The sequence below is a fragment of the Rattus norvegicus genome, chromosome 7, assembly GCF_036323735.1.
Source record: "Rattus norvegicus strain BN/NHsdMcwi chromosome 7, GRCr8, whole genome shotgun sequence".
NCBI lineage: Eukaryota > Metazoa > Chordata > Mammalia > Rodentia > Muridae > Rattus > Rattus norvegicus.
Window position 1 is genome coordinate 131,764,500 of NC_086025.1, and position 27,596 is coordinate 131,792,095.

The following is a 27,596-nucleotide window of genomic DNA, read 5'->3' on the forward strand; positions in this document are numbered from 1 at the left end:
TACCCAGTGTTTACTGCACTGCCCAGATGTTTATGCTGTTTACTGCACTGCCCAGATGTTTATTACACTGTGTTTACTGCACTGCCCAGATGTTTACCCAGTTTACTGCTCTGCCCAGATGTTTACACTCTGTATTTCAGTGCACAAGTGTTAGGATTGCAGCCCCCAGTTTCCACGGTTAGAAAGATCTAAGACCAGAGGAAGTAAGGGGCCCTCCAATTGCTTTAGTCTCTACAGCAAGGGTTTTCAACCTTCCTAATAATGCAACAACCCTTTGTTGCAGTTCCTCATGTTGTGGTGCCTTGCTACTGTTATGAATTGTAATGTAAATGTCTGACATGCAGGCTGATATGTGACCCTCAAAGGGGTCACAGCGCTCCCACATACTAGCACTTGATCATAACCAGTGTTCCCAATAAACCTAAGCTCCTCCATGACGCACTGTACTCTCCCTGCACTGCAGGTGTCCTCCCACTCTGCAGAGGACGACCAGTTTCCCACTGCCGCACAGCTGCTGCTCAAGGATGAAGGGCTGCTCCAAAGCTGCATAAAACAAGTTTAATTTCCAACCAGGGTCACAGCCATTGCATTATCCACATTTCTGAGCAAGGATAGAGAAGGCAAGTTATTAAACACGTACAGTCTACATTCCAGAGACAGCAAAAAGAAAAAACCCACTTCAGAACTGCAGATACCACTGTAACACCATAAATTCTGGAGGTGGAGGGAAGGGAGAGTCCCCACAAAAGAAAGGTAGAACAAGATCAAAAATTAAACTTGAGAAAAGCAAGAGAGGGGTTCACAGAAATGGGATGAAATGCCCAACCCTTAAAGACTGATTAGGGAATGTAGAAAGCTCCCCAACCCCACCACAAAGCCAGATGTTACCAAGATGTCACTGCCCTCTGCTGGACATATCTGGAGCAGCAGGCACCAAGGCAACACTCAAGGCTACTTCAGCCTGCTCAGCCTTAGGTTGGTCCCAGGAGGTGGAGAAAAAGAAGATGCTGTGGTAAGGGGTGCAGTAGTGGAATGAAGTCTGCAATGTACACAACTTATCTGGAACTAGCATCTAAGTAGGAAAGGTCAGAAAGCGTGGCAGAGTAAAAGGCAAAGTCCTCACCAACCTCAAAGCAAAGAGAGAGTAGAAAATCAGATAGAAGACAAAAACTAAATCAAAAACAAACAGGCAAAGTGGTGAGTCAACCGAAAAGGCAAACAGGCGCTCACAGCAGCAACAGAGGGGGTGACTTGAAAACGGCAGAGAGAATGAGAGCGACAGGGGAAGACTCAGGAACTGTAAAGAGAAGAGCGCAGTGTTGGGAATGGAAGGAACCCATTGAAAATGAAACAGAACCCCTGGCACCCCCTGTAGAGATCACACACTCACACATGGCACGCACACACTCACGCACGGACACACACATGGACACCAGGTCTAGAGCACACCCCGCCATGGTGTGGTATCTGGGGTAGCACAGCACTACCTGACTGAGACATATCCTGGAACCTTGCACAAGCACACATTCTCACAGTAAGCTGGGAACCTATCTGCCTGCTGTAGAAGTCAAAGGTGGCAGGAAACCTGGCCATCAAGTACAACTCAGAACAGCCCTCTGGGAAGGGTCCGTTGGCCATGCTGCAGAGAGCCCAGGGTCCTGACCTTAGCAGACAGGATATGGGCAGCTGTTTTGGAGCTCAGGGCGCAGCCAGCACACACAGGAGCCCACAGAACAGCCGCAGCTTCAGTGCAGTGATAAGTCAGGACCCAGGTCAAAGCTTCTGCAACAAGCGCCCTCTACAGACCTGCAGCAGCAGCTGAACAGGCAGAGAATGATTGAGGGAAGGCCCTGAAGATCAGGGTTCCAGCCCCAGCCGTACAGGGTCCTACGGCATCCATTCCACCCCACCATCCTATCCAGGGACAGGTTGAGGACTGGGGAACACTGCCAGAGAGGAGGGGACAGGACCGTGAGCACAGCAGAAGCTCATCTCGTCTGGTCCTGCACTAGACAGAGACTAGACTGGAGAACAGAGGTGACACTGAGGTTGGCTATGTCACCCCAATCCATGGCTTCCTTGTCATTACTCCACTTAGTCAGTGCTCATCGGGTCAGCAGATCTACTGAGGGATCTCTGACAGACAGAACCACCCAGCCCCCAAGGCCCAAAGGCAGGAACAGGCCTGCTCCATGGGTACAAGAGTAAGATGGAAAGTCTGGGCCTTCCTTCCCTAAACCGCTGTCCACCCCCCAACATGCAGGCCCCAATACATCAGGTCCCACTAAGCCACCTCCCTCGAGTTCCTGGGGAGCAGAAGTGAGGTTGATGGGAGAGGAGCAACTGAACACTCCTGACTAGACTGACAACGTGAGTGGGCTCCTTTCCTTCCCACTAATGAAGCAGAGGAGGATGGCATCCCCTTGGAACAGTGACCCAGAGATCAATGCCATTTCGTGTGCTCATAAGGGTGGAGAAGGGAAGAGAAGACAGATGACTGTTGGAGCTCAGTCTCTCCTAACACCCAGGAATGCCGCCTGCAGAGGAAAGCAATGGGACTCACCCACATCCCCTTCTCTCACCCACAGAGGAAAGCAATGGGACTCACCCACATCCCCTTCTCTCACCAACACAGAAGGGCAGGTGACAGGGTCTAGTGTGCAGTGTCCTGGCTGCAAGCCCTGAGCTGCGCTCCACTCCCTCCCCTGACCCCACAGATATATCTCTCTATACACATATATACAGGCGCACACATGCACGCACACACAGAGAGGCCCGTGCAATGTCCAATGTCCATGTAGAATAGGAGGGTGTAGAAGGAAAGGAAGACAGGGAAGAGAGTGGCCAGGGACTCAGGGAAGGGACTCAGATGCCAAGAGCACAGCAACCAGTGCCAAACAGCAAACAGAGGAAACGTCCCCACTCTTCCTCCTGAAACCAAGGGGGACCCCACGAAACCATAACAGCCTCCTTCTGGTTTAAACCCAGTAGATTGGAATGACTCATCATCAGGACAGCAGTGGGGGCTGACCGTGTCAGTGCACAAGGAAGGGGGCGGGAGGCTCAGGAGGAAAGGCGCTTGCTGGGCAGTGGACATGACACCCAGGACCTTGGCCACACTTTCATGAGGAAGAAAGGGGGAAATTGGGGTAAGGAGACAACAGGTATGTTTCAGGAGTGGGTGGGGTAGTCAGAGAGGGCTGCCTGGCTCTCACTTCTTGTTTTTGAGCTGATTGGCCAGCCAGTCCAAGCCTTCATAGAGCCCGTCCCCGCTGGTGGCACAGGTGGCCTGAATGTACCAATTGCGGTGGCGCAGAGAGTGCAGGCCCAGCTTGTCTGTGATCTCAGCAGCATTCATAGCATTCGGCAAATCCTGCAGCGCAAGGGAACACACACAAAGACACCTCAGGATCTCTGAAAGGATCAACTCAGGATCTCTAGAGCACCCATGTGCCAAAGGCACACATATGGCCACCGTCTCCTTTGTCTCAGAAAACCCAGAACAAAATCTGAAGGAAATGTTCCAGGCCCAGTGGTCCCAGAACTGCAGAGCCAGTGAACTAGATAGAGAAGAGGCAGGTTGTAAGTGTGTGTGATTCAGATGACCAAACAATCAAGTGTGACAGCAAGAGCAAGGCCAGCTCTACTGCAGTACACAGAGGTACAACAAGGTAAGATCCTGAACAGACATATCTACCAAATCAATACCCAGGACTAAAAGGTTGCTGCTAAATACAGCTGGGCTGGGGAACAAGGAACAGGGTGTGAAGAAGCCAAGTGCTCCTGTTTCTCACACTTCCAAATGGACAGTAGTTGTCCCAGGCCTGCCTTTCATACATGAGCCCCCAGGCCCCATGACTCCTATAGTCAGGATGCTCTCTCCCAGATGCAGGGAGGGGAGCAGCTCACCTGTTTGTTTGCAAACACAAGCAGCACAGCATCCCGGAGCTCATCCTCCGCCAGCATCCTCATCAGCTCTTCCCGGGCCTCGTTCACTCGCTCCCGGTCATTGCTGTCAACCACAAATATCAAGCCTGGAGAGCAGAGAGAGCATGGGACACACAGAGAGACAGATGTCTCCTGTCCTGTCCCTTACTACATCCCCCAAACACGTCCCCTTTTTTCCACTTCCGGGAGCTGCATCAGAGCAAGGGCTGGCTACCCGTAACTAAGAACAGTCATGCTCTGCAAACCCACCAAGGCCAACCCCAGGAACTTTGTCGTCATACCTTGGGTATTCTGGAAGTAGTGTCTCCAGAGGGGCCGAATCTTGTCCTGGCCACCTACGTCCCATACTGTGAAGCTGATATTCTTATATTCCACTGTCTCCACATTAAACCCTTTGGGGGGAAAAAGTCAATGGCCACTGGCCTCAAACACCAGACATACAATCAACGGCCCGATGAGCTTACTCCCATTTCTGCTTTACATGTGACACCAAAGGCAGAAAGCTTAAGGGACGTGGGGACCTTGTAGTCCTTGCCTGGGTCCTAACAGGAAATCTAAAGGGGCTAGAGAGGGTTCAGTGGTTAAGAGCACTTGTTCTCCCAAAGGAGGGGGTTCAAGTCCCAGCACCTACACAGTGGCTTACAACTGTCCATAACTCCAGTTCCACAGGGTCTGACAGTCTGTCCTGACCTCCATGTTCACTAGATGTGCGTGTATATGGTGCATACACACACACACACACACACACACACACACACACACACACACGGGGAAAATAAATGCACACATAAAAATAAGTGTATGTTCTATTTATATTATAAGGTATTTATTTTTTAGGAAGGAAAATCGAAGAAGTCAACAACAGCCAGCTCTGGTCACAACCACCTGGATAAGATGAGCCACTGTCTTCCTGTTCACTCAGACTCTGTCCTCCATTCTACAAAGAAAGGATTCTATTCTGTCCCTTGATCACTAAAATGTATCTAAGCTAAGATGTGGGGCAATGGGAAACCTGAGACAGGAGCTACCGTGTGGGAACCCCAAGCTCAGGATGATGACCCACAGCCCCCACGTTTGTTTGTAGCAAATGTTCTCCCTCGAACAGGCAGGTCTTAACTAAGATTGCCACTGAAGATCTAAACCAGAGCTATTCCAGGCCTCTGGCAGGAACATCAAAGCCCTTCACCTGCTTTCCACACAACACAAGAACAAACCAACCCTAACGCCTGAGGGCAACTGCTGTGTGCCAGGCTGCGGAAGTTCCCGCATCAGGGAGGGCCAGGGCAGGTGGGCGAACAGCAGCTCTGGCACCTGACAAAGTTAAACAGACGCCCCCTCTGAAGCCCAAAACTGTGTGGGCTTGCCTGGGGAGAGGAGGCCAGGTGGGAGATCTCAGAGCAGCCCCAGCCTTCCCTCAGCCCAGCCGAGCTTCCCTTACCGATGGTGGGAATGGTGGTAACAATCTCGCCAAGCTTCAGCTTATAGAGGATGGTGGTCTTTCCTGCAGCATCCAGGCCCACCATCAGGATGCGCATCTCCTTCTTCCCGATCAGGCTCTTCAGAAGGTTCCCAAAGATATTGCCCATGATTACAGTGGCTGCTTTAAGTCAACAGGGCCCAGGTAGGGGCAGTGGTAATCTGGTTTTAGCCTGGTCCCTGGTATGGAGGGCTTGATCCTAGACAAAGGAAACACAAACTCCTTACCATCAACTGTTTGTAAGGACTTCGCATTCATGGAATTTGCCAAAGTCATGGCTGGAGTTCACTTACTACTGGCTAAACACCAGAAGGGGCTATGAATCCCAAGGCCCACTCACACACAGACTGAATTTTTGAGAGCAGAGGCAAAGCAGGAGACGTGTGGGGCCCTTGTTATGCCAGTGATCCACTGCAGTGACTAGGAAGGTCGCTTACCTCATCTCTGCAGATCTGCACCTAAAAACTGAGAAGGTTCTAGTTGGAGACTTCTAAAGTCATTTCCATTATAATGTTCTGTTACACTCCAGAGCACTGCAAACCCATTTGCCTCTCCCTTCGCCAACTTTAGCCTGAGACTTCTGAGAAGGACAGGAGAGTGGAATGAGGAGTGGCCCTGTAACTCCCGACAAGGCTCAGGCTTGCCAGGTTCCCAACGTTTATGCTCTGCTCTAGCAAAGAGACTGTTCTTCCTCCCCTGTAATTTCATTTTCCTTCCACACCAATGTAATTGAGGAAGTAAAACAGCAAGCATGACTCCTAAGAGAGGCTGGTCATTTATACGCTGAACTGCTGTGCTTGGCCTGTTGATTCAACTGCATCCTGAGCTGAGGGATGGGGAAGGCTTTGCTCTCCCTAGCTCACCCAGAGAGTGCTGTCCTGTCAGGTCACCTGCAAGAAAGTAATCATCTGGGCCCTGTCTTCCCTAACCCTCAGCCCGTTCTCCACAAAACAGCCAAAGTGATTTTAAAGGCCAAACCAGGCCCTTTGGTTCTTCTGTTCAAAACCCTTAGTTGCTTCAAGTTCCCTTTAGTAAAACCGAGAGAGCTTGCAGCACTGTGTCCCTGAAACCTAAGCAGGCTTGGTGCAGATCAACAGTCGACTTCACTCTGAAGATCTCTATCAACCTCACCTCCAGCTCAAGCAAACTGAGTGTTCACAAATGGTTCACAGCAACGGACATCCAGCAACCCCTGCTAAATGGGTGAGGAGAGCTGTGAGAGGAGGTAGGACACCACTGCGGCCAGCAAACAAAGCATACAGCATACACTATGCATTCATTCCCTCTCAAAGGGCAGGACAGCCACAGAGTGTACAGCGAGACAGATGTGACAGCTCACACCTACGAGAGCCCCTCAACCAGGATCTGGGACCAGAAGAATCTAAAGCTCCAAGCCAGTTCCACAGCAAGATCTCCTCTCACAACAACCCCCCAAACAAACAAAAAAGCATTTAAAAATGTCTCACTGCTGTTATACCTACTTACTTTAGGTATGAGGATTTTGCTTGTGTGTCCTTGTGCCCACAGAAGGCATTAGACTCCACTGCAGTATGAATGGCTGTGATGGGGGCTAGAGAGGTGCTCAGTGGCTAAGAGCACTGCCTGCTCTTCTAGAGAGCAGTCCTCAGGCACCACACAGTGGCTCACAACCATTTATTTATTTATTTTTTCTTTTTTTTTTCGGAGCTGGGGACGGAACCCAGGGCCTTGCACTTGCTAGGCAAGCGCTCTACCACTGAGCTAAATCCCCATCCCCCATTTATTTTTTTTAAAGATTTATTTATTTTATGTATATGAGTACATTGTCGCTGTCTTCAGACACACCAGAAGAGGGCATCGGATCCCTTTACAGATGGTTGTGAGCCACCATGTGGTTGCTGGGAATTGAACTCAGGACCTCTGGCAGAGCAGTCAGTGCTCTTAACCGCTGAGCCATCTCTCTCTAGCCCCCTCACAACCATTTATAATGGGATCCAATGCCCTCTTCTGGCGTGAGAGACATACAGACAGAGCACTCATATACATAAAATACATAAATAAATAAATCGTTTTTAAAAAAAACAACTGATTGTGAGGTGCTATGTTGAGTGCTGAGAACTGAACCCAGGTCTTCTGCAAGAACAAGCACTCTTCCCAGAGTCCAATTACCTGAAATGTCTGAGTTAGGGTCCCAGTTGCCCAGGCTGGCCTCAAATTCACTATGTAGCCAAGGATAAACTTGGACTTCTGATCGTCTTACCTCCACTTCCCAAGTGCTAGGAGTACAGGTGAGCACTACGCGCTTGGCCGAGAAATGCACCCCTGAAACTATCATGCAATGGTTCTGGGTGCCTTGGGAGCACGTGTCAGTGGGCAGGTTGTTCAGCGATCATAAGCCAGCTGTTGGCACTCTATTAGTCTGGAAACCAGCGACACACACACACCTCAAACCCAGAAGGCGAAGGGACAGGTCAGGACAGAGCACATCTAAACCCAGGAAAGTGAGAGGTGCATGGCAAAGAATCCTAGTTATGGGCTGGAGAGATGGCTCAGTGGTTAAAGCAATGACTGACCTTCCAGAGGTCCTAAGTTCAAATCCCAGCAACCACATGGTGGCTCACAACCATCTGTAATGGGATCTGATGCCCTCTTCTGGTGTGTCTGAAGACAGCTACTATGTACTTATACATAATAAATAAATAAATAAATAAATCTTAAAAAAGAAAAAAAAGAATCCTAGTTACAAAGTAAGTTGGAAGTCTAGTGGAAGTTTAGTCACTTTTTTGAAAACTTCTTCAGGCTTGTTTTTGTTCTGTTTTGTTTCCCCTATTCCTCTATAGCGAATTCCAGACTAGTGCACAGAAGTCAGATCAACAGCCCCTGGGGACTGACGTTCTAGGCTGTCTAAAAATAAAAAAGAACCGAGTGTAGCAGTGTTTCATCTTCAGGTATCCCCAGACTCCACTAATGAGCCAGGTGTGCCTCTCCCCGCTCTCCCAGATGAGCCTATCTCTGACCCACAAAGCTCACACCCCAGCAACAGGGCTTGTGTGGACTTTAGGACTCAATGTCAGCCCTGCTGCCCTTCCGGCCTCAACTCATCCAGTCAGGTCTAAGGCTCTTGCACATTCCTGAGGTGAGGGCAGGAAGGGGTAGAGGAGTGACAGGGACACTTGTGCAGCTACTAAGATCAGGCCATCCCAACCTCAGCGACCTATGGTAGTTGGTTTCCAGTCCCATGGCCTCCACAGTGAAAACCGTCTCTATGTTTCTGGGGATCAGTGAGATGGTATTAGTTGAAGATTTTATTGGGGTCCGGCAGAGACCTTAAACTTCCATCACATGCTTCTCACCGTCCTTCATGACCAAGCTAGCACTGATTACCTGATCACAGTGAGACCAGCAGCCAATACCCCTTGCTCGGAACCTCTAAATAACCCTCTGCTCTGCTTTGCTCAACTGTCACGCTGAAATTACAATTCAAAGCTGACCCTAACCTGCCACAGACACACAGTTCTGTGCAGCACCATGAGGCAGAAGCAGGATGAGGCGGAAGCAGAATGGCCTCGGGAGAAAGAGAAGCTGGCTGTACATCATCTGCCCTGCAAAGTCCCTGAAAGATGTGAACTTCTCATGCAGCACACGTTACCCTGTGACTTGCTTTCCTATTATCGGGTACATACTCAGCTCCCTAGTTAAGACGTGATCCCCTCTGCAAGGCCTATATCCTTTCTTTCCTCGGGCCTGTCTTCACTCCCATGACCAGATCACTGTGGATGATCCGGCATGCATACTGACTTGAGCTTCAACCAGAGATGTCCCTGTATCATTCTGTCCAGTGGGATTGGTATCTATGACTAATGTTAGTTGATCAATGTTCTGTATAGCTGGGCATGGTGATAGACACCTGTGATCCCAACAGTTAAGACCGGGAAGCAAGAGGATCAGAAGTTCAAGGCTACCCATGGCCATCTCTCAAGTCTGATGCCAGTCTGGGCTACAGGAGTTCTAGTTAATGTGGGTTGGGGCTTGAGGATGTGTCAAGAATGAACATCTTACCAAAGTCATACGCACTTCATCTCCATGTTCACTGCCTACTGTCACCACATACCCTAAATAAAGGCCAGCAGGAGGTGATCCCTCACCTTTAAGCCGCAGACAAAAGTCACAAAGCTACACTAAACCTGCTTTTCCAAAGCCAGCCCAGTCTCTTCCAAAGGCCCTGAGAGACACGAAGATGAGGCAGCCGGGAGGAAGAGGAAGAAGCTGATTATCGAAAGGATAGAAACAGATGTGGAGAAACTGAGGCACTAAGCAGACCAGTCACAGAGAGCGCTGAAGTGCTACAGAGGGCAACAGAAATGTGTGTGCAGGGGGCCTGCATTATGTATGTACACCATGTACATGCCTGATGATGCTGGAGGAGGGTATCAGATCCTGATGGTTCTAAGTCACCGTGTGGATGATGAGACCCAAACCCTAGTCCTCTGTAAAAACAGCACATGCTCTTCACTGCCACCTTTCTAGACCGGTGTGTACACTTTTTATAACTCTCTAGTGGCTATGCAGTTTGAAATGCTACCTTTTATCATTTTATAGAATATGGAGTTTGTTTCACTTTTAAGTTATATTATTAGCACACAGAAGATTTCTTTGTGGGCCAGCAAAGATGACTCAGCCAGGAATGGTGCCTGTTGCCTGATCCCGAGTTAGATTCCCAGGACCCACAGCAAAGGAAACACAGCTCCTGAAAATTCTGCTCTGACCACCTCACGTGTGCGGCAGCATGAGGAACCTACACACACACAAGTAAATGTGATTTTTAAAGGGGGTGTACTTCATTGTTCTAGAGAAACAAGTCATTAACAGAATGTCTCCCAAACTGGACTGACATAGGAGAAGCTCCTTTGTTTGCCAGTTCTGATGCTCTCCTCTCAGCTCCCGAGGAAGAGATTCCTGATGCTGACACAGGTAATAATCACCTTGGCTTTGTCTAGTAGGAACACTCAAAATCAATTTTCTTTCTCATCACTTTATGTGTATATGCACGTGGCAACACATGCACGCACACATGCACGCACACAGACACACACAGACACACAGACACACACACACACACACACACACACACACACACACACACACGTACATCAGAGACAACGAGGGAGCTGCTTCTCTCCTCTCACCATGTGGATTCCAGGAACCAAGCTCAGGCCTTCACACTTGGTGGCAAGCACCTTGACCTGCTGAGCTAGCTCAGTGACCCCTAAAAATTCATTTTTATGTCTTCTTCCTGTCCACCATCACCACAGACTTAATTTTTTAAAGCCAGAGACCTGGTAGATTGTGACCCAGTAAAAAATGGCTTTTGCCTTTATATATGTCAGGAGATCTGGGCAGGGCAGAGGCATCACTAACATGGTGGTTTCTTTTTTTTTTTTTTTTTTTTGGTTCTTTTTTTTCAGAGCTGGGGACCGAACCCAGGGCCTTGCGCTTCCTAGGCAAGCACTCTACCACTGAGCTAAATCCCCAGCCCAAAAATGGTGGTTTCTTACAAGGGCAACAGAGGGTGTGTGTGTGTGTGTGTGTGTGTGTGTGTGTGTGTGTGTGTGTGTATGTGTGTGTGCGCAATCACACTGGTTTACTAATGTTTAACCACATACTTTACAGAAATGGCAATCCTACTACAAACTTCTCTACTCAGAGTCACACAGACTTCCCTGGATGGCTTTTAGGAGTAAGAGACTATTTCATGTAACCGAAGCTCCTAGACTGCCTCAAAGTATCAGCTAGGGATGCCCTGTGATCCTCCTGTCTCCACTCTTCCCCCGTGCCAAGACTGTATGTGTTCGTACTACCACACCTAGTTCTAGGTGCTAGGAAAGTCCTCTCCCAAATCATACTAAACCCTACCCTTTCTTTCGGATTTTTGGTACTTTACAAGGAGGCTTAAAAATTCTGTACAGTTCATGACTGTCCCTCCTGAGATGACTATTCATTAAATATCTACCAGGGTAGTAGTTAAAACAGAAACTGAGTCAAGATGAAGACAGACTGTAGGAACATCTCTCTCTCTCTCTTTTTTTTTCCCCTGGAGCTGAGGACTGAACCCAGGGCCTTGGGCTTGCTAGTCAAGCGCTCTACCACTGAGCTAAATCCCTAACCCTAGGAACATCTCATAACAGAGCATCTCAATACCCTATTTTACTTTCAGAAATTTTTATTCATCAGAGGTAAAAATAATTAAGAGCTCTGAAATTGAATTCAGTCCCTGTGAAGCACAGCAAGCGTCCGGCCAAGCACAGTGACTAAGGGTCCTCCTCATCTGAGGGCCACGTGTACCCCGCCCCCACCCCGTTCCCAGGAAAGGCAGCTAGCTAGCGCTAGAGCTGGCTGTCAGCCATCTTGGCTGGTGTGCTTTGCCTCAACCTTCAGGGCAGTGTGATGGTCAAAAGCCCTGTCACACTCCTCCCATGTGATCGCAATGCTGGACCAAGCGTGTATCCTGAATGCTTCGGAGGGGAAGATGTTGGATCTGGCACCACCATCCTCTTCAGGGTCCCAAGGAAGGCAGAGGAACCTTTCAACCCTCACTGTCTGGCAAGGTAAGTAAAAGCAATGGTGTTCCCAGGTCATTTTCAAATTGAGGACTCTATACCTAAAGGGAATGGTATTTGAAACACAGATAACCACAAGACCAATAGTTTAGGGCACAGTAAGTCTGCATCAGTCTCCTGGACTAATGTGGCTGCTCACAGCAGGAATGTATTCTGTATTTGTTTGCTTTGAGACAGGGCCTATGTGGCTTACTATGTAGACCAGGCTGGCCCTCAGCTCACAGATCCTCTAGGCTCTGCGTTCTAAGTGCTGGGAACACAGCAGTTTGTTACCCAGATTTGCTGCAGTGTCCTGCGCCTTCATCTTTTTATCTCTTGGAGTCAGGATTTTACAATATAACCCTGGCTGGCCAGACACAGATCTGCCTGCCTCTGCCTCCCACATGCTAGGCTCAAAGTATGACCAACCATGTCTGAAGACATCTCTTTTTTTTTTCCTTTTTTCTTTTTTTCGGAGCTGGGGACCGAACCCAGGGCCTCAAGCGCTCTACCACTGAGCTAAATCCCCAACCCCAAGACATCTCTTTTTAAGTTTTATGTTTTGTCTCAAGAACACTTAAGTCAGAACACAAGTAAATTGTAGAATCTTGTGTCCCCTGAGTCATCAAGGGTGCACTGGACGGAAGAGGGCTGCTGTAGAGCTTACCCGGCACACAGAAAGTCTAGCTCAGTCCAGGACGCGCACACAGGGCGCTGTGGCCCACAACCACAGTCTCAGCACTTTAAAGATAGAGGCAGAGATATTCACAACTGTCTGCGAACTCCAGTTTCCGAGGACCCAATGCCCTCTTCTGGCTTCCACAGGCATTGCACACACGGTACACTTAAAAAGATGCAGGCAGGGGTTGGGGATTTAGCTCAGTGGTAGAGCGCTTGCCTAGGAAGCGCAAGGCCCTGGGTTGGGTCCCCAGCTCCGGAAAAAAGAACCAAAAAAAAAAAAAAAAAAAAAGATGCCGGCAAAATGTGCTCATTCACGGAAAAGAAGTTAAATCTTTTGCTGATAGCAAGAGGTAGCAGCAGAAGATAAGAGAGATTTGAAACAATAATGTGGATTCACTGGGCACAGGACTTGCAGAGACTGGAGGATCTGAGTTCAAACCCAGCCTGGTCTAGACAGCAAGATAGCCAGGGCCAAATAGAGAGATCCTGTCTGAGAAAAAGTAGAACTCATGGGGTTAATGATGAACTCCATAAAAGAACAGAAAAGTCAACGATAATTTGGAACGGGATGACAATTCTTCAGACAGGAAAAAGTGAGGAATACACCTGGTAAGGATAGGGAGGCTTGCTTTAAACTTAACACAGGTCTCTTTCTTCTATTCTATTTCTATGGGTGTGGGTGTAGGCGTGTGCATTTGAGTGACAGGGTAGTGGCCAGAAGAGGACATCGGATCCCCAGTGCTGGAGCCACGAGCTGCTGTAAGCTATCTGACTTTACTGCTCTAAGTGGGGTCCTCTGTAAGAGCAGTTTGTGTTTCTATTTTTGATGTGCAAAAATATGAAGTGCCATGGGCAGGGAGGACCGAGAACCTGGCAATCACCCATGCAAACAGTAACTGGTCCTTAAAAGGAGCAAGACAGCCTCAGACGACAAAGATTACTAGCTGCCTCTACCACAGCCTTTCTTTCCTCCCTTTCTTCTAAGCAAACCTCCATTTTGTTTAAAATTGCAGAGCACAGAGTACAAAGGTACATTTCAGCAAAGATTCTTCCTCAGCCTAGAGAATGAAACGACCTGGCTAAGATATGCAGGGCATTTGTTCACGTCTCTTGTCGGTGCAGGCTCACTGATGTCATGCAGAAACAGTCACCAGTGCAATGTGGAAAAGCCCTGGGAGCGTCTGAGAATGGTTTCTTCAACCTTTAACCTCTTGTCTAGCCTTCATTCGATCATACAAAGACGAGATGCTAAACCTGGGTGGCAGCTCACACCTGTGAGCTCAGCACTCCAGAGGCTGGGGCTGGAGGAATGCTGAGTGAAGAAGAGCCGGACCACGGAGACCCTGTCTCAAAGAAACGACCACAAAATCAGCACAGGACCCAAGTCAGAGCCCCAGAGCTCATTCAAAAACAGCCAGCTATGGTGGTTCACACTTGTAACCCCATGGTAAGAAAGCAGAGACAAGAAAGATTCCCTGGGGCTCACTGTCCTGTCTACACAGACTGACTAACGGGTAAGCTCCAGGCAAGAGAACCTGCCTCAAAAGAGACAGATGTCATTCTCAAGGATACCCACAGTTGTCCTTCAGCGTACACATGTACACACACGTACACACACACACACACACACACGCACATTCAGAATGATGTGCACGTACATGCCTCACTCCCATGCACTAAGGAATGGGGGTTCAGCAGGTCAACACACTTGCCACTAAATACGACAGCTTGAATTGATCAAAGGCTATCCATCCTCTAACCCTGGCGTGTGTGTATGGCAGTTGCCTTCTCTCACATACAAAAATAAACATAATTTTTAAAATTTGAAAAATGATAGCTGGGACACCAGAACAACAGCTCAGAGGCTAAGAGCTGGGCACACAGTGAGACCCTATGTCAAATCAAAACAAAACCCCAACTCCTAGGGGTCAGAAAGAGGACTTAGCAATTAAGAAGACGCGTGGCTCTTGCAGAGGACCTGAGTTCAGTTCAGTATCCCACGGTGGCCCTCCTCCTCATCTTCATGGGCACCAGACACACACACTACACACTCACACGCATAGGCAAAGCACTTGAACATGTAAAAACAAAACCCCTAAGGACAGAACAAGACAAGGAGCAAATGCCATCCTAATCAAAGAAAATACAGACACACATAAAGGCTCTACTTAGGAGGCTGAGACAGGAGGATCACAGTATAGGCCAGCCTAGGCTACACTGAGTCTCACAACAGCCTCCTACCCAACAAATAACGAAAACAAACTAGACAGAGTAGGAACACGGGAGGACACGGGTCCTTCAAGGACAAGCCAGCGCGTCAACAGGGGATCAAGTGTTCTACCGTATACTTCCTTCTAAAAATTACAGATAACTTTCCATCTTAAGAGTTTTCAGGTGTACAGTTCAATGTCATTAACACACTTACAGTGCTAACACACACTGCTGACACACTTACAGTGCTGGCTAACACACTTACAGTGCTGACTAACACACACTGCTGACACACAGTGCTGACACACAGTGCTGACTAACACACTTACACTGCTGACTAACACACTTACAGTGCTGACTAACATGCTTAGTGCTGGCTAACACACTTACACTGCTGTGCACCTGCCACCATTACTCACCTCCAGACTTTCTCCACTTTCCAAAGGGAGACTGTCCCTGCAATCAGGCCCTGTAAACCAGCCTTGCATGCTGGGGGTGTGGCACTTGCTTCCAACTGCAGTGCAGCAGAAAGAAGTCTCCTCCCCCCATGCAGCTGCCACTCCTCTCTGGTGTTTGAATTCGCATTGTGATACATGTGTGGAGGTCAGAGGACAGTTTTTAACAACTGGTTCTTTTCTTCTGCCACATAAGTTCCAAGGATCAGACTGAGGTTGTCAGGCCTGGTGACAAGTACCTTTATCTGATAAGCAATCTCACTGTTCCCTTTCTATACCGATTAGTCTGTCAACTTGACACAACCTGTAATCATCTCTGAAGAGGGCAACTCCACTGATAAAATGTTTCCATCCCATTGGCCTGTAGGCGAGTCTGAGACACTGTCCTGATTGATGAAGTAAGAGGCCCTGGCCCACTGCAGACAGCATCTCCTCTGGCAGGTGGTCCTGGGTTATATGAGAAAGCAGGCTGAGCAAGCCATGGGCACTCCGTCACGGTCTCTGTACTGACTCTTGCCTCCAGCTTCCTGCCTTGAGTTCCCTCCATGATAAACTACAAGCTGTGAGGGAGAGCTGCTTTCTCTCCAGGCTGCTTTCGTCGGAGTCTTAATTCTAGCACCACAAACTGAACAGAAACTGCTGCAGCTGTCCTCCTCCTCCTCCCCCTCCTCCCCTTCTTCCCCCTCCTGGATTTACTGCTTTCTACTCTACCTTGTGAAAGAACAAGAGCCGTATCCACCTTTTCATACCAGCCTTATTTCAACCCCATCTCTTGCTACTTTACTAAGTTCAAGGCCATCCTCAACTACTACATCGCAAGTTCATGGCTCCCTGGGCTAAATGAGATCCTCTCTCTGAAATAAATAATAAATTCTAGCTGGGTATAGTATGGTAGGATATGTCTTTAATTCCAGAATTCAGGAGGCGAGGCAAGGCAAGACAAGGTAAGGCAAGGCAAGAGGATCTTTGTGTATTTGAAGTCGGCCTAGTTCAAATTCCAAGCCAGCAGGGCTACAAAGTAAGATCCTGCCTTTAAAAAAGCAAAACAAAAAAACAAAAACCATAAACGAGAACTTTTGAGCCAGAGACGGCTCCATGGGTAAAGTCGGTGTGCTGTTTTAAGATAGTCACAGTGCCGCCTGCCTTATCTTGTGTGCACGCTATGTCTAAGTATGACTGCACCAAGAGGGTGCCTGGGCCTGCAAGGGACAGAAGAGGAGGTTGGACCCTGAGAGCTGGAGGTACAGACAGTTGAGAGTTGTTATGTGGGTGCTGGGAACTGAACCTGGATCCTCTTAGTTTATGCTAAACCATCTCACCAGCCCCTGCTCTGTGTTCTATTTCTTAAAACCTGAGCAGCTTACAACTGCTCCAAATCTAGCTATGCTGTGGCTGTTGTTTCCTCCAGCTGTGGAGAGTCTAAACACTATGCTTCCCTCACTACAAAAACAAACAAACAAACAAACAAATCACTGAATGCAGCGCCTCAGACCCCTGAGCTGTCCAATGTCTGATCTGACTGGAGGCCCACACCATGAAGAGTGAGCCAAGCCTGACATTGCCTGGATGGCTAAGAGGCAGAGGATGGATCAGAACCAAACACAACTGGGGGGTGGTGGTGGTGGTGGTGGTAGGGAGTTAATGTACTGATTCCCAGTGATATTCTGCTATCCTCATAGATCAGTGCCTAGCAACTGTTGGGACCAGATGCTGAAACCCACAACCAAGCATTAGGCAGAGTTCCAGGAACCCTGAAAAGGGGGGAGGAAGGACTATAGGAGCCAGAGGGTTCCAAACACCATGAGAACAAGGTCCACAGAATAAACTAAGCAGGGATCGTGGGGGCCGGCGCACAGGGACTGAAGCGGTAATCAGGGATACATGTTAGAGTTATAAGCTTAGTGTTTCTGTGGGACTCCTGACAGCAGTCAGGTGTCTGACTCTCTCACCAGCTCTTGGGACCCTTTTCCTCCTACTGGGTTGCCTCGCCCAGACCTGATAGGAAGGCTTGTTTTGTCTTTTGTCTTATTGTAACTTGTCGTGTGGTTTTCAGTTGATATCCCCAGAAGGCCTGCTCTTTTCTAAAGGGAAATGGAGGAGTGGATCTGGGGAAGGGGAGTGGGAGGAGGACTGGAAGGAGTGCAGGGAGGGGAAACTGTGGCCGGGATGTAATTGTAAGAGAAAGAACAATAAAGAAAAGAACACTGAAAATGTACCAGTGACTTTAGGTAGATAGTAGAAAGCCTTAAAAACCAATCTGAGCCCTCGGTACAGATCAAGATGGAGTTCACAGAGAACAAGTCAAATGGAAAACCAGAATCTGGACAAGGCCAACCCCTACAGCAGACACTAAGGGGCCTGGAGAGATGGCTCTCGTTGAGAGCACTGGCAGCTCTCAGAGGACTGAAGTTCAACTCTCTGCCCCATGTGGCAGCTCAGAACTGTGTTGTTAACCCTGTCCCGGGAGATCCGACACCTCTGACCTGCACATGCACTGCAGGGGTTGGAGATTTAGCTCAGTGGTAGAGCGCTTGCCTAGCAAGCGCAAGGCCCTGGGTTCGGTCCCCAGCTCCGAAAAAAAGAAAAAAGAAAAGAAACAGAAATGTAGTTAGTTTATTCAAACTTGTCTGTTTCACTTTCCAGAGGTAAAGCTTCCCAAAGCAGCTCTGATGCATTCCATGTCAGTTGGAGATGCTACTCACAAAGCCCATGGGTACCTAGGCAGGCCTTCCGGTGACTATCAGCCCAGGGTTCTAGCTGCTGTCCTAGTATCATTTTCTGTGTATGCCGCAAAAGAGGAAAAGGCTGGGAATCCCCGCACTGACTCTGAGCCCTGTATCTGCATAGGCTACCACGTGCTTCAGGTCCTTGAACAAAGCACCAGGACTGACCTGGACTTAGTGACTGACTCGCTTTGTGTAAATGGCCCCACTGATTAGTGTGTCAAGATACAAAGTCATCTACCTGCAGCCCCCAGTCCCTCTCCTAAATTTGACAAAGTAGAAAAGTGGTTTCCAGGTCCTCAGACTCTAGTGTTCCTGAGGACTGAGGGCCTGCCAAGACACAGAGATGACGTGACGTACACTTGTCATCACAGCACAGGGGAGGCAGAGCCAGGCTGCTGTGGTCTACATAACAAATTCAGGACAGTCTAGAATACATACAATCTTCTCTCAAAAACGGTCAAGATGGCTCATCAAGCAAAAGCACTTATTACCAAGCCTGAAAAATCTGAGTACAATACCCAGGATTTACATGGTGGAAGGAGAAAAAGACAATTTTCATCCTCCTCCGCACACACAGTGGCATGCACACCCCCACACACACAAACAGTGGCATGCACCCCCACCCCCACACACAGTGCCATGCACACCCTCTCACACACACACACAGAGCCATGCACACCCCCACACACAGTGACATGCACACACACACACACACACACACACACACACAGCCATGCACACCCTCTCACACACACAGTGGCATGCTCACCCTCTCTCACACACACAGTGGCATGCTCACCCTCTCTCACACACACAGTGGCATGCATACCCTCTCTCACACACACAGTGGCATGCTCACCCTCTCTCACACACACAGTGGCATGCACACCCTCTCTCACACACACAGTGGCATGCTCACCCTCTCTCACACACACAGTGGCATGCTCACCCTCTCTCACACACACAGTGGCATGCACACCCTCTCTCACACACACAGTGGCATGCTCACCCTCTCTCACACACACAGTAACTATTTTTTTTCTTTTCTTTTTTTCGGAGCTGGGGACCAAACCCAGGGCCTTGTGCTTGCTAGGCAAGCGCTCTACCACTGAGCTAAATCCCCAACCCCAACTATTTTTTTAAAAAGTGAAAGCAGATAAAACATAACTTAAGGTGGAGCTGGAGCCAGCTGGTGATGAAGAGCAAGTGCTGCTCTCTCTGGAGGAGCCAGGGTAGGCTCTCAGCATGGGTGTGGCAGCTCATAGCCATCTTAAGTCCAGCCCCAGGGGATATGACACCTTTGTCCAACCTCCACGGGTACCAGGCACCGCACACATGGTGCACATATACAGACATGTAAGCAATACATGCAAACAAACATAAATCTTTGTTTTACAAGACAGGGTTTCGCTGTGTAGCCCTGGCTGCCCTGGAACTCACTCTGTAGACCAGGCTACCCTAGAACTCAGAGACTCGCCTGCCTCTGCCTCCTGAGTGCTAGGATTAAAATGGGCCACCACTACCTGGCAAATCTTTTTTTAAAAAACAAGAAAAAGTCCAATTACACTTGAAGAAGAGGAAAGAAGCAGCAGCAGCCAGCCGCCTGGGAAGAAGAGGTCACAAATACAAAGGTTCTCATTATGTTGCCCCACTCTCCCCAACACCATACCAGCCCCATTTCCTCAATAAAACATTTTAAGTATTAAAGCTTACAATTTTTCTTAAGGTGAAGTCTAAATGCTTTATTCAAGAGAGAAAATTACAGGACAGGGAATGTAGCTCGGTTGGTGAATGCTTGGCTGGCATGCACAAGGCCAAGAGTTTGGTCCCCAGCACTGACAAACCAGGGGTGGTTACATAAATGCCTGCAAGCCCACCACTACAGAGGTAGAGGCAGAAGGATCATTAGTTCAAAGACATCTTCGACTACATGGCTAGTTTTTGAGGCTAGCCTAGGCTACATAAGACCCCATCACACAAACACAAAATTTTTTTCAATAGAAAGCAAATATTCTCTTGCATCCTAAACTCATTTTAAATTTAAACATTCATAATTGATGCTCACACAGAAAGTAATAGGGTATGTATGCTGGGCTCTTATCAGCAATGGAAGAGTGAAAAGGCACCAAGAGACCTGTCACTCAGTTATGCGATCCTTCTTGGGGATAGACGTTCTTTTTTTTTTTTAATTAACTTGAGTATTTCTTATTTACATTTCGAATGTTTTTCCCTTTCCCGGTTTCCGGGCCAATATCCCCCTAACCCCTGCCCCTCCCCTTCTCTAGAGGTGTTCCCCTCCCCAAGGGGATAGACATTCTTAAGCCATTTCTTTCTAACAGACCCTTTCTGGAAATCTGTAAGAAAACTCTAGAATGGGGTTGGGGATTTAGCTCAGCGATAGAGCGCTTGCCTAGGAAGCGCAAGGCCCTGGGATCAGTCCCCAGCGCCAAAAAAAAAGAACCAAAAAAAAAAAAAAAAAAAGAAAACTCTAGAACGTTCACAGAAAAGGTCCCAGCTTGGACAATACTTCCCAACTAGAATAAGAACCCTTCACTTTAAAAAGAAAAAGAAGGGGCTGGGGATTTAGCTCAGTGGTAGAGCGCTTACCTAGGAAGCGCAAAGCCCTGGGTTCGGTCCCCAGCTCAAAAAAAAAAAAAAGAAAAAGAAAAAAAGAAACCCACACAAATGTTTGTAGCTGGCAATGTGGCAGATGCCTTTAATCCCAGCACAGGTGGGATTAGGCAGAGGTGGGAGGGAAGGCTGGGGGGTGGTATTGGGGGGTTGGAGAAGGCCTCCATGGCTGAATACGGGCTGCTCTTCCAGAGGAAACTGGATCAGCTCCCAGCACTGACACATCAGCTTCAATAACCTTTAACTTCTGTTCCAGGGAATCTGACAGCTCTTCTGACCTCCTCCAGCCCCTACATGTGTGGCGCATGAGCACATGTGCAGCCAAACACCAAGCAAGACACAGGAACTGTTAGAAATACAGTCAGTCGGTCAGTCGGTCTGTCTGTCTATCGATGGAGTCTCATGTACTCTGGCTGGCCCAGGACAAATTCTGTAGACCAGGCTGGTCTTGAACTCTCCGCCTGCCTCTGACTCCCTAGCCCTGGGATTAAAGGTGGGCAACCGCAGCCCTGGAGAGTGGGGCATATACTCGTGAGTGTAGGTGGGTACAGAGGAAGCCGGAGAGACTGAGCCTTGGGTCACCTGGAGCTCAAGTTAAGAGACAGAAAATGCCCAATATGGTTGCCAGGTAGGACCAGCCACTGAACCATCTCTCTAGTTTACACTTTAATTTTGTGTGTATGTGACATATGTAGGCAGATGTGCCATTTCATGTGGAGATTAAAGAACAACTTTTGAGCACTGGTTCCTTTCCACCATATGGGTTCCAGGACTCATACGGGGTCTTCAGGCTAGGCTTCAAGTGCCCTTACATAAGCTAAGTCAGTGGTTCACAACCTTCCTAACACTGTGACTCTCTAATACAGTCCACCGTGTTGTGCTGACCCACAGGCTGAGAACCACTGGGTTAAGCCCAAAACCTCCCTGCCCCCTGAAGTCTTTGTTTCATTTGGTTGGTTAGTTGGTTTCTAAGGATAGGGTCTCAGTGCTAAGAAACGGCTCAGCTCAGGGGGCTGGAGAGATGGCTCAGCGGTTAAGAGCACCCGACTGCTCTTCCAGAGGTCATGAGTTCAATTCCCAGCAACCACATGGTGGCTCACAACCATCTGTAAAGAGATCCGATGCCCTCTTCTGGTGTGTCTGAAGACAGCTACAGTGTACTTATATATAATAAATAAATCTTTAAAAAAAAAAAAAAAGAAAGAAAGAAAGAAACGGCTCAGCTCTTCAGAGCACCAGCTGCTCTTTCAGAGGACCTGAGTTCAGCACCCACAATGGCAGCTCACAACCATCTGTAACTCCAGTTCCAGAGGTTCTGACGCCTTCACTCACATATATGCAGGCAAAACATCAATGCACATAAAATCAAAATGATTTAAAATCAAATAAGTAAAATAAAGATAGGAACTCACTATGTGACTCAGACTGGCCTCAAGCTCAGGGGTTCATCTGCCTCTGCCCAAGTGCTAGGACTAAGGGTGTCACCATGTCCGAGGAAGCCCTCACTTTTCTGGGACTCTTTCCAAATGTTCTCTGAGTTCCTTTATCATGGAAGTGTTTCATTAGCTCTCCACCCTATTCACCACAGATCTCCAACAGAGAAGGCTCAAGAGAAAACTAAGGACAGCATACTCTCTGGACTTTAACACAATATATGTGAGACAGACACACAGCTTAACATCTTCAAAGGACAGAGCTGAAAAGTTAGTCGCGGAGACCCTGAATTTCCAGCAAACAAAACCTCTAAACTCTACCAGGATGATCAGTCACCCCTCCAAGTGGCCCTTCACTCTTCAGACTTGTTTTGTTACACAGGGACTCATTTATTCCAGGATGGCCTCAAATTCATGTGTAGCTGAAAATGACCTGTGACCTTGTAGAAGAATTTTCATTTACTTTACGGCTTCTGGTGTCTTGCTTGCACAGACGCCTGTGCTGCCCTTGTGCCTGGTGACTGCAGAGGCCATGTGAGTCGAGTTCGGGTCCTAGAAGAAGTCTCCACTGCTGACTACTGAGCCACCTTTACATCCCCGATCTGTAACTTCTGACCCTCCCACATCTCATCTCCCAAAGGTAGGGGCACCACACCCCTGGACACAGCCACCAGGAAGCACTGACCAAGGAAGCACTCTGCAACTAAGCCACACCCCGACTCCATTCGTACAAGATTTACTTATTTTCTGTGCACCCATGTTTTGTCTTCATGTATGTGCATCATGTGCCTGCCTGGTGCCCCCTAAGCCAGCAGACACCGGGTCCCTGGAACTGAAGATAAGGATGGCTTTGAGCCCTCGGGTGGGTGCTGAAGAAACAAACTGGGAGCCAGAAGGTGCAAGAGTAGTGCTCCCACTGATGAGCCATCTCTTCAACCCCACCCTCTGTTTTTTCTTTTTTTAATTAAATCATGTGTGTGCATGCAGTACCCCCATGAGGCCAATAGAGGTTTTGCTGGATCTCCTGGGGCTGAAGCTGCAGGTGTTGTAAGCCCCAGGAGTGGGTGCTAGGAACTGAACCAAAGTCTTCTGAACAAGAACCAACCAAGGGCTAGCCACTGAGCCAACTGGGGAGGGGACTTTTTGTTATTCAAACAAGATCTCATGTAGCATTTGCTGGCTTCTACCTCCTAATACCCTTGCCTCTACCTTCCAAGTACTAGGATTACACGTTGTCTTGCTTGTCACACGCAGCCATGGAGGGGCTTTTCTTTTCACGTTATTTTTGTCTGGAAGCCAGAGAGTAACTCTGGAAGAATCAGGTCTCTCCCTCCACCACGTGGGCCTAGGGCAGGAGGATGGAGTCAAACTCAGGTCTTCAAGCTTGCTGGCAGGAGCTCTTATCCACTAACCCACCTAGCCAGCCCCTCGGTGACCTTTCTAAGGAACACTACTCTGAATCACCACGCGCCCTTACATCCGAGAGGACGTTCTCAGCCCCTGCCTTGCCCCAGCTTCACTTCTTGTTGAAGCATCAAGAGCTAAAGCTATAAGCTGACACAGACAAGAATAAGGTGCTACCACTCAAAGGACACGGGGGAAAGTCGCTGTAACAACTGTCCCTTCACACAGGCCCATGCCGCTCTTCTGTGAACTTGCTTTTACAGCAGCCCCAAGTGTTGGTGTCATGCTATAGGACGGCTACAACTGCAGCTAACACGTACTAGGTGTGTGCTCTGTACAGTACTCAATAACTTACATTTGCCATTTAACTCCCATGACGCTGCCCTCTTTATGCACAAGGAAAAAGGAAACTTAAGTGTGAACAAGAAATTTATCAAATACATACAACAAGACAGCATGGGCAGGAGGTAAGCCCACCCCCATCTGGTCTGCTCCTACAACCCAGCTTCAGTTACTGTGGCATCTGGCCTCTAAAAGCACCATTAGCCAAACACATTGGTGTGTTCTGGCTGGAAGGCCTCTTGGTATCTATTTCCAAAGTCAGGTGAGGAAGCAGATTCCACAGTTTCTGTCAGCTACAGCCTCGGTTTTAAAGAAGTCTCTCCTTCTAATCAACAGAGAATGCCTCTGTCCTTTAATTCTATTTCCCCTCATTGTAAGTGCTGAAGAGGGTTTAGATGAACACATACTTAAGGTTTGAGAACCTCTCTAACAAGATTTCTCAACTGTTCAACCATCTCCAATGTGTCGGGGTTTTTGTTGGATTTTATTTATTTTGTTTTGTCTGAGACAGTCTTGCTATGTAACCCAGGGGGGCCTAACTCTACCTGCTGTCTACATCTTCCTAGCGCTGAGATGATAGGCCTGCCACCACACCTGGCCCTCTTTACCTCTTCCTTAAGCAGTAGCTAGAAACCTTGCACACTTCTACACATTGCTATCCCATGTTGTTCTTATAAAAGCAAGATTCTTAAGTTCGAACCCAGCCTGTCTGAAAAAAAAGGAAGTGAGGCTCTGTGGCGGCTCCCAGGTCAACCTCAGCGCCCAAGAGACAGAGAGGCACCAGCTGTTCGGTTGAGGCGAGCAAGGGAACTTCACAGAGAAACCTTGTCTCAAACAAAGAAGTAAGGGAGGGGGGAAAGGAAGGAGAGGAAGAAGGGAAGGAAAACTGTGCAGGAGTGATTATGTGACACTTTTCCAGCTGCCTCCAAGGTCAGTGACTCGTTCTGTAAAAAGCTGAACCTAAGTGGATCTTTCCTAAGTGGCCCTTTCTTTTTTTTTTTTTTTTTTTTTGTTCTTTTTTTTTCGGAGCTGGGAACCAAACCCAGGGCCTTGCGCTTCCTAGGTAAGCGCTCTACCACTGAGCTAAATCCCCAGCCCCTAAGTGGCCCTTTCTTAAAACAGCCTTTAACAATGTATTCAAGTGCTGGTCCAATATGCGAAAGACCAACCCATTGGCCACTCACTGCAGCACACCCCCAAACAGGTCTCAGACAAAATGGCAGCAAAGACAGTTTCTATCTACCTGTCTGGGGACAGAGATGGAGGTATGCAGAGACTAGATTCTTTCCTGTTGCAATGACTCAAGCAATCAGACTCCTGCAGCAGATCTCCTCCCAATAAAACTTTCATGCCATGGACCCAAGGGTGACCCAATCCAACAGCGGCAGAGACAGGTTTTACATTACCCGTCTCCCTCACCCTAATGACCTCACTATTTTCTTCTTAGTCCTGACCACATACTCCTCCACCACATTCTTCCTGGCCCAGAGACCAGCGGCAATATAACCCCCAGAAAGAATCAAGTCTCTCAACAGAGAGTTACGACTTAATTAAAAGACCCTGAGTTTTTAACAGGGAACATTACCTCCCCACCTCCCCCTCCTTCCTTCAAAGGACTGGCGTAAGCAAAGGCTTCATTTTCTGTTCCGGGAATCCTGGTACTTCCTAGAGAAAGAAAGCGGATTGGAAGACACAAACTCAGGGCCAGTGACAAGATGCTCCCTCCTTCGGTGAGACCGCCCCCGCTACGCCTGGGGGAGGAAGGCCCCACCTCTCTCCTCCAAGCTAGCTCGGGTCCCCCTCCCCCTTCTCCAGCCTCCTCTCCACCCTCTCCCCACCTGCTGCCCTCTTCCCAACCTGCCCTGCCCAACACCCCAAAGCAGAGCGCAACCTCCGTGAAAACCGTGCGCAGCCGTGCCCCCTCAGGAGGCCCTGATGCTAAGCCCCGGCCCCCATGCCTCGCGATGGGTGAGGGGGAATAACCACGGCAAGGCTTTTCTTTGGTCCCCCCACAGCTCAGGCGGGGGAGGGAGAGAGAAAAGGCAGCATTCCTCACAGCCCTTAAACACAAGGAAAAAGATCCTAACAGACACACCGCCCCCGCGTCACCTCCCACCGTGGGTCAGTTCCCCCTCCGCCCCAACCCTCCAAAGCTCACCTCTGCAGCCCAGGTCGCCCCCTCGGGCGAGGCCGAGGACAAATCCGTGTGCGCCCCCCGCCCCCACCCCAGCTCGGCGTCCTTCAGCTGCGGGGGCAGGAGTGGGACTGGGGTCCCCAGCTCTGCGAGGATCGCCCCCTGCACCTCGCCAGGCCGTGAGAGGCGGACCGCGACGAGGGACCTCGGGCTCCCACCCTGACCCAGCCTCTTCCCTGCCCGGACCCGCCTTCCCTCTCCAGCTCCGAACCTGTTCCTGCTCTCTGCGCCCCGGCTGCCACCGCCGCCTCCGCCCCCGCAGGTTCCGCCTGGCTCTCCGGCCGCTGCCTCCCGCTCCGCAAGCCGACCGCGGCGTAGCTGGTCCGCTGGCCCGCTCCCGGCGGCTCCCTCCTGCCCTCCCTCCACCTAGCACCGGAAGCCGCGACGGCGACAGGAGCTGTGCGGCGAACACCCACCCCCAGCCCGGGATACTTCCCACCTCCACGATCGCGCGAGAAGTGCGCGCTAGCGAGCGGCAGTTCTCGCGAGACCCATCACCATGGCAGCGGCTGCAGCAAAAGCAGCCGGTGCTGAAGCTGAGTCTAGGCGGGGGCCTGTGTGGGGGCTGGAGGAGCCGGAGGCACGGTGTGGAGAGGAGGCTGCGGGCACAGAGGTGAGGCTCCCGAGCTAGCTCCGGGGCCTTGCCACGTTCTGGCTGCCCTGGCCACAAGGCTCGGGCCATGGAGTCTCTGGGGTTTCTTAGAGCCTCAGTGGGGTATGGATAGCGAAAACGGTTGCTGTAACCTATCCTGGTCCAACTTTTTCCTAATAAACAGCGCTTCGCACGCACCCCACCTGCTAATCCGCTCAACTCCCTAATCCCTAAGGATACTTTCTTGGAGATCCTTTCTCATAAAGGAAGAAGAGAAAGAACGATGCATTCGAGATCGTAGAGGAAACCATCATCAGGATGCGGGTCATCTAGGAGGCTGAACTTGAAAGACAGTGGGCAGAAACTCAGAGACAGCTCTCATGAAGTCTCTCTAGATGAGTCTGGATTTTAGTATCCCAAGGAAAGAGGACCCAGGTCCCTGCCTTCCTTTCTTGACACTCATCTTTTGACATGACGGAGACACTGCCTGAGACTAGCCACAAGTTACATTAGAATCTGTGCTAGATGGGTCGTCACTAGAAACACTGAACACCGCTTTCTTTAAATGCATCAAGTACAAGAGCTTGGTGCAACATTAGGACTCGTCTCTCCTTCCAAAACATAGGCTGGAAAGTGACCGCTCAGTGTCTATACCTTGTCACATCCGTCTCTGGGCTATACCTTTATACCAGTTTGCCTTCTCTTGTTTACCTCAAAAAAATAACAGGACTGGCTGGGCGGTGTTGGCACGGGCTTTAATCCCAGCACTGGAGACTCGGGATGCAGAGGCAGGTGGATCTCTGTGAATTAAAGGCCAGCCCGATTTACAGAGCATATTCCAGGACAGTCAAGAAAAAGAAGGTAGGGGTTGGGGATTTAGCTCAGTAGGTCCTGGGTTCGGTCCCCAGCTCCGAAAAAAAAAGAAAG

General features: G+C 49.2%; 2 protein-coding genes across 11 annotated transcripts in view; one reads left to right on the plus strand and one right to left on the minus strand.

Moving 5' to 3' along the window:
• Tuba1c (tubulin, alpha 1C) overlaps positions 1-27,596 on the plus strand; it is a 441,616-nt gene that overhangs the window by 127,526 nt on the left and 286,494 nt on the right. The gene's annotated exons all lie outside the window — the stretch shown is intronic.
• Arf3 (ADP-ribosylation factor 3) lies at positions 540-27,576 on the minus strand. Of its 6 annotated transcripts, XR_010052930.1 has the most exons (7): positions 26,289-27,576; positions 25,469-25,548; positions 5,387-5,624; positions 4,230-4,340; positions 3,910-4,034; positions 2,583-3,373; positions 540-2,537 (listed from the first exon to the last, which is right to left on the minus strand). XR_010052930.1 is itself a non-coding variant. In XM_017594635.3 (6 exons), exons 3-6 carry the CDS (start codon positions 5,532-5,534, stop codon positions 3,212-3,214), a joined length of 546 nt encoding a protein of 181 aa, XP_017450124.1. In that variant the 5' UTR covers positions 5,535-5,624; positions 25,469-25,548; positions 26,289-27,576; the 3' UTR covers positions 540-3,211. The 6 variants fall into 6 exon arrangements, 3 of the variants coding, with proteins under 3 accessions (XP_017450124.1, XP_017450125.1, NP_543180.1); XR_010052929.1 differs by lacking the exon at positions 25,469-25,548; XR_010052931.1 differs by lacking the exon at positions 25,469-25,548 and having other exon boundaries at positions 26,042-27,576.

Bases quoted from the DNA above. Each gene is read 5' to 3' on its own strand.
- Arf3 (XM_017594635.3), bottom strand. From the start codon at position 5,534: ATGGGCAATATCTTTGGGAACCTTCTGAAGAGCCTGATCGGGAAGAAG. The intron at 4,341-5,386 runs GTAAGGGAAGCT...TTCCCCCCAAAG, and splicing joins TACCACCATTCCCACCATCG to GGTTTAATGTGGAGACAGTG. The intron at 4,035-4,229 runs GTATGACGACAA...TCTGCTCTCCAG, and splicing joins CTACTTCCAGAATACCCAAG to GCTTGATATTTGTGGTTGAC.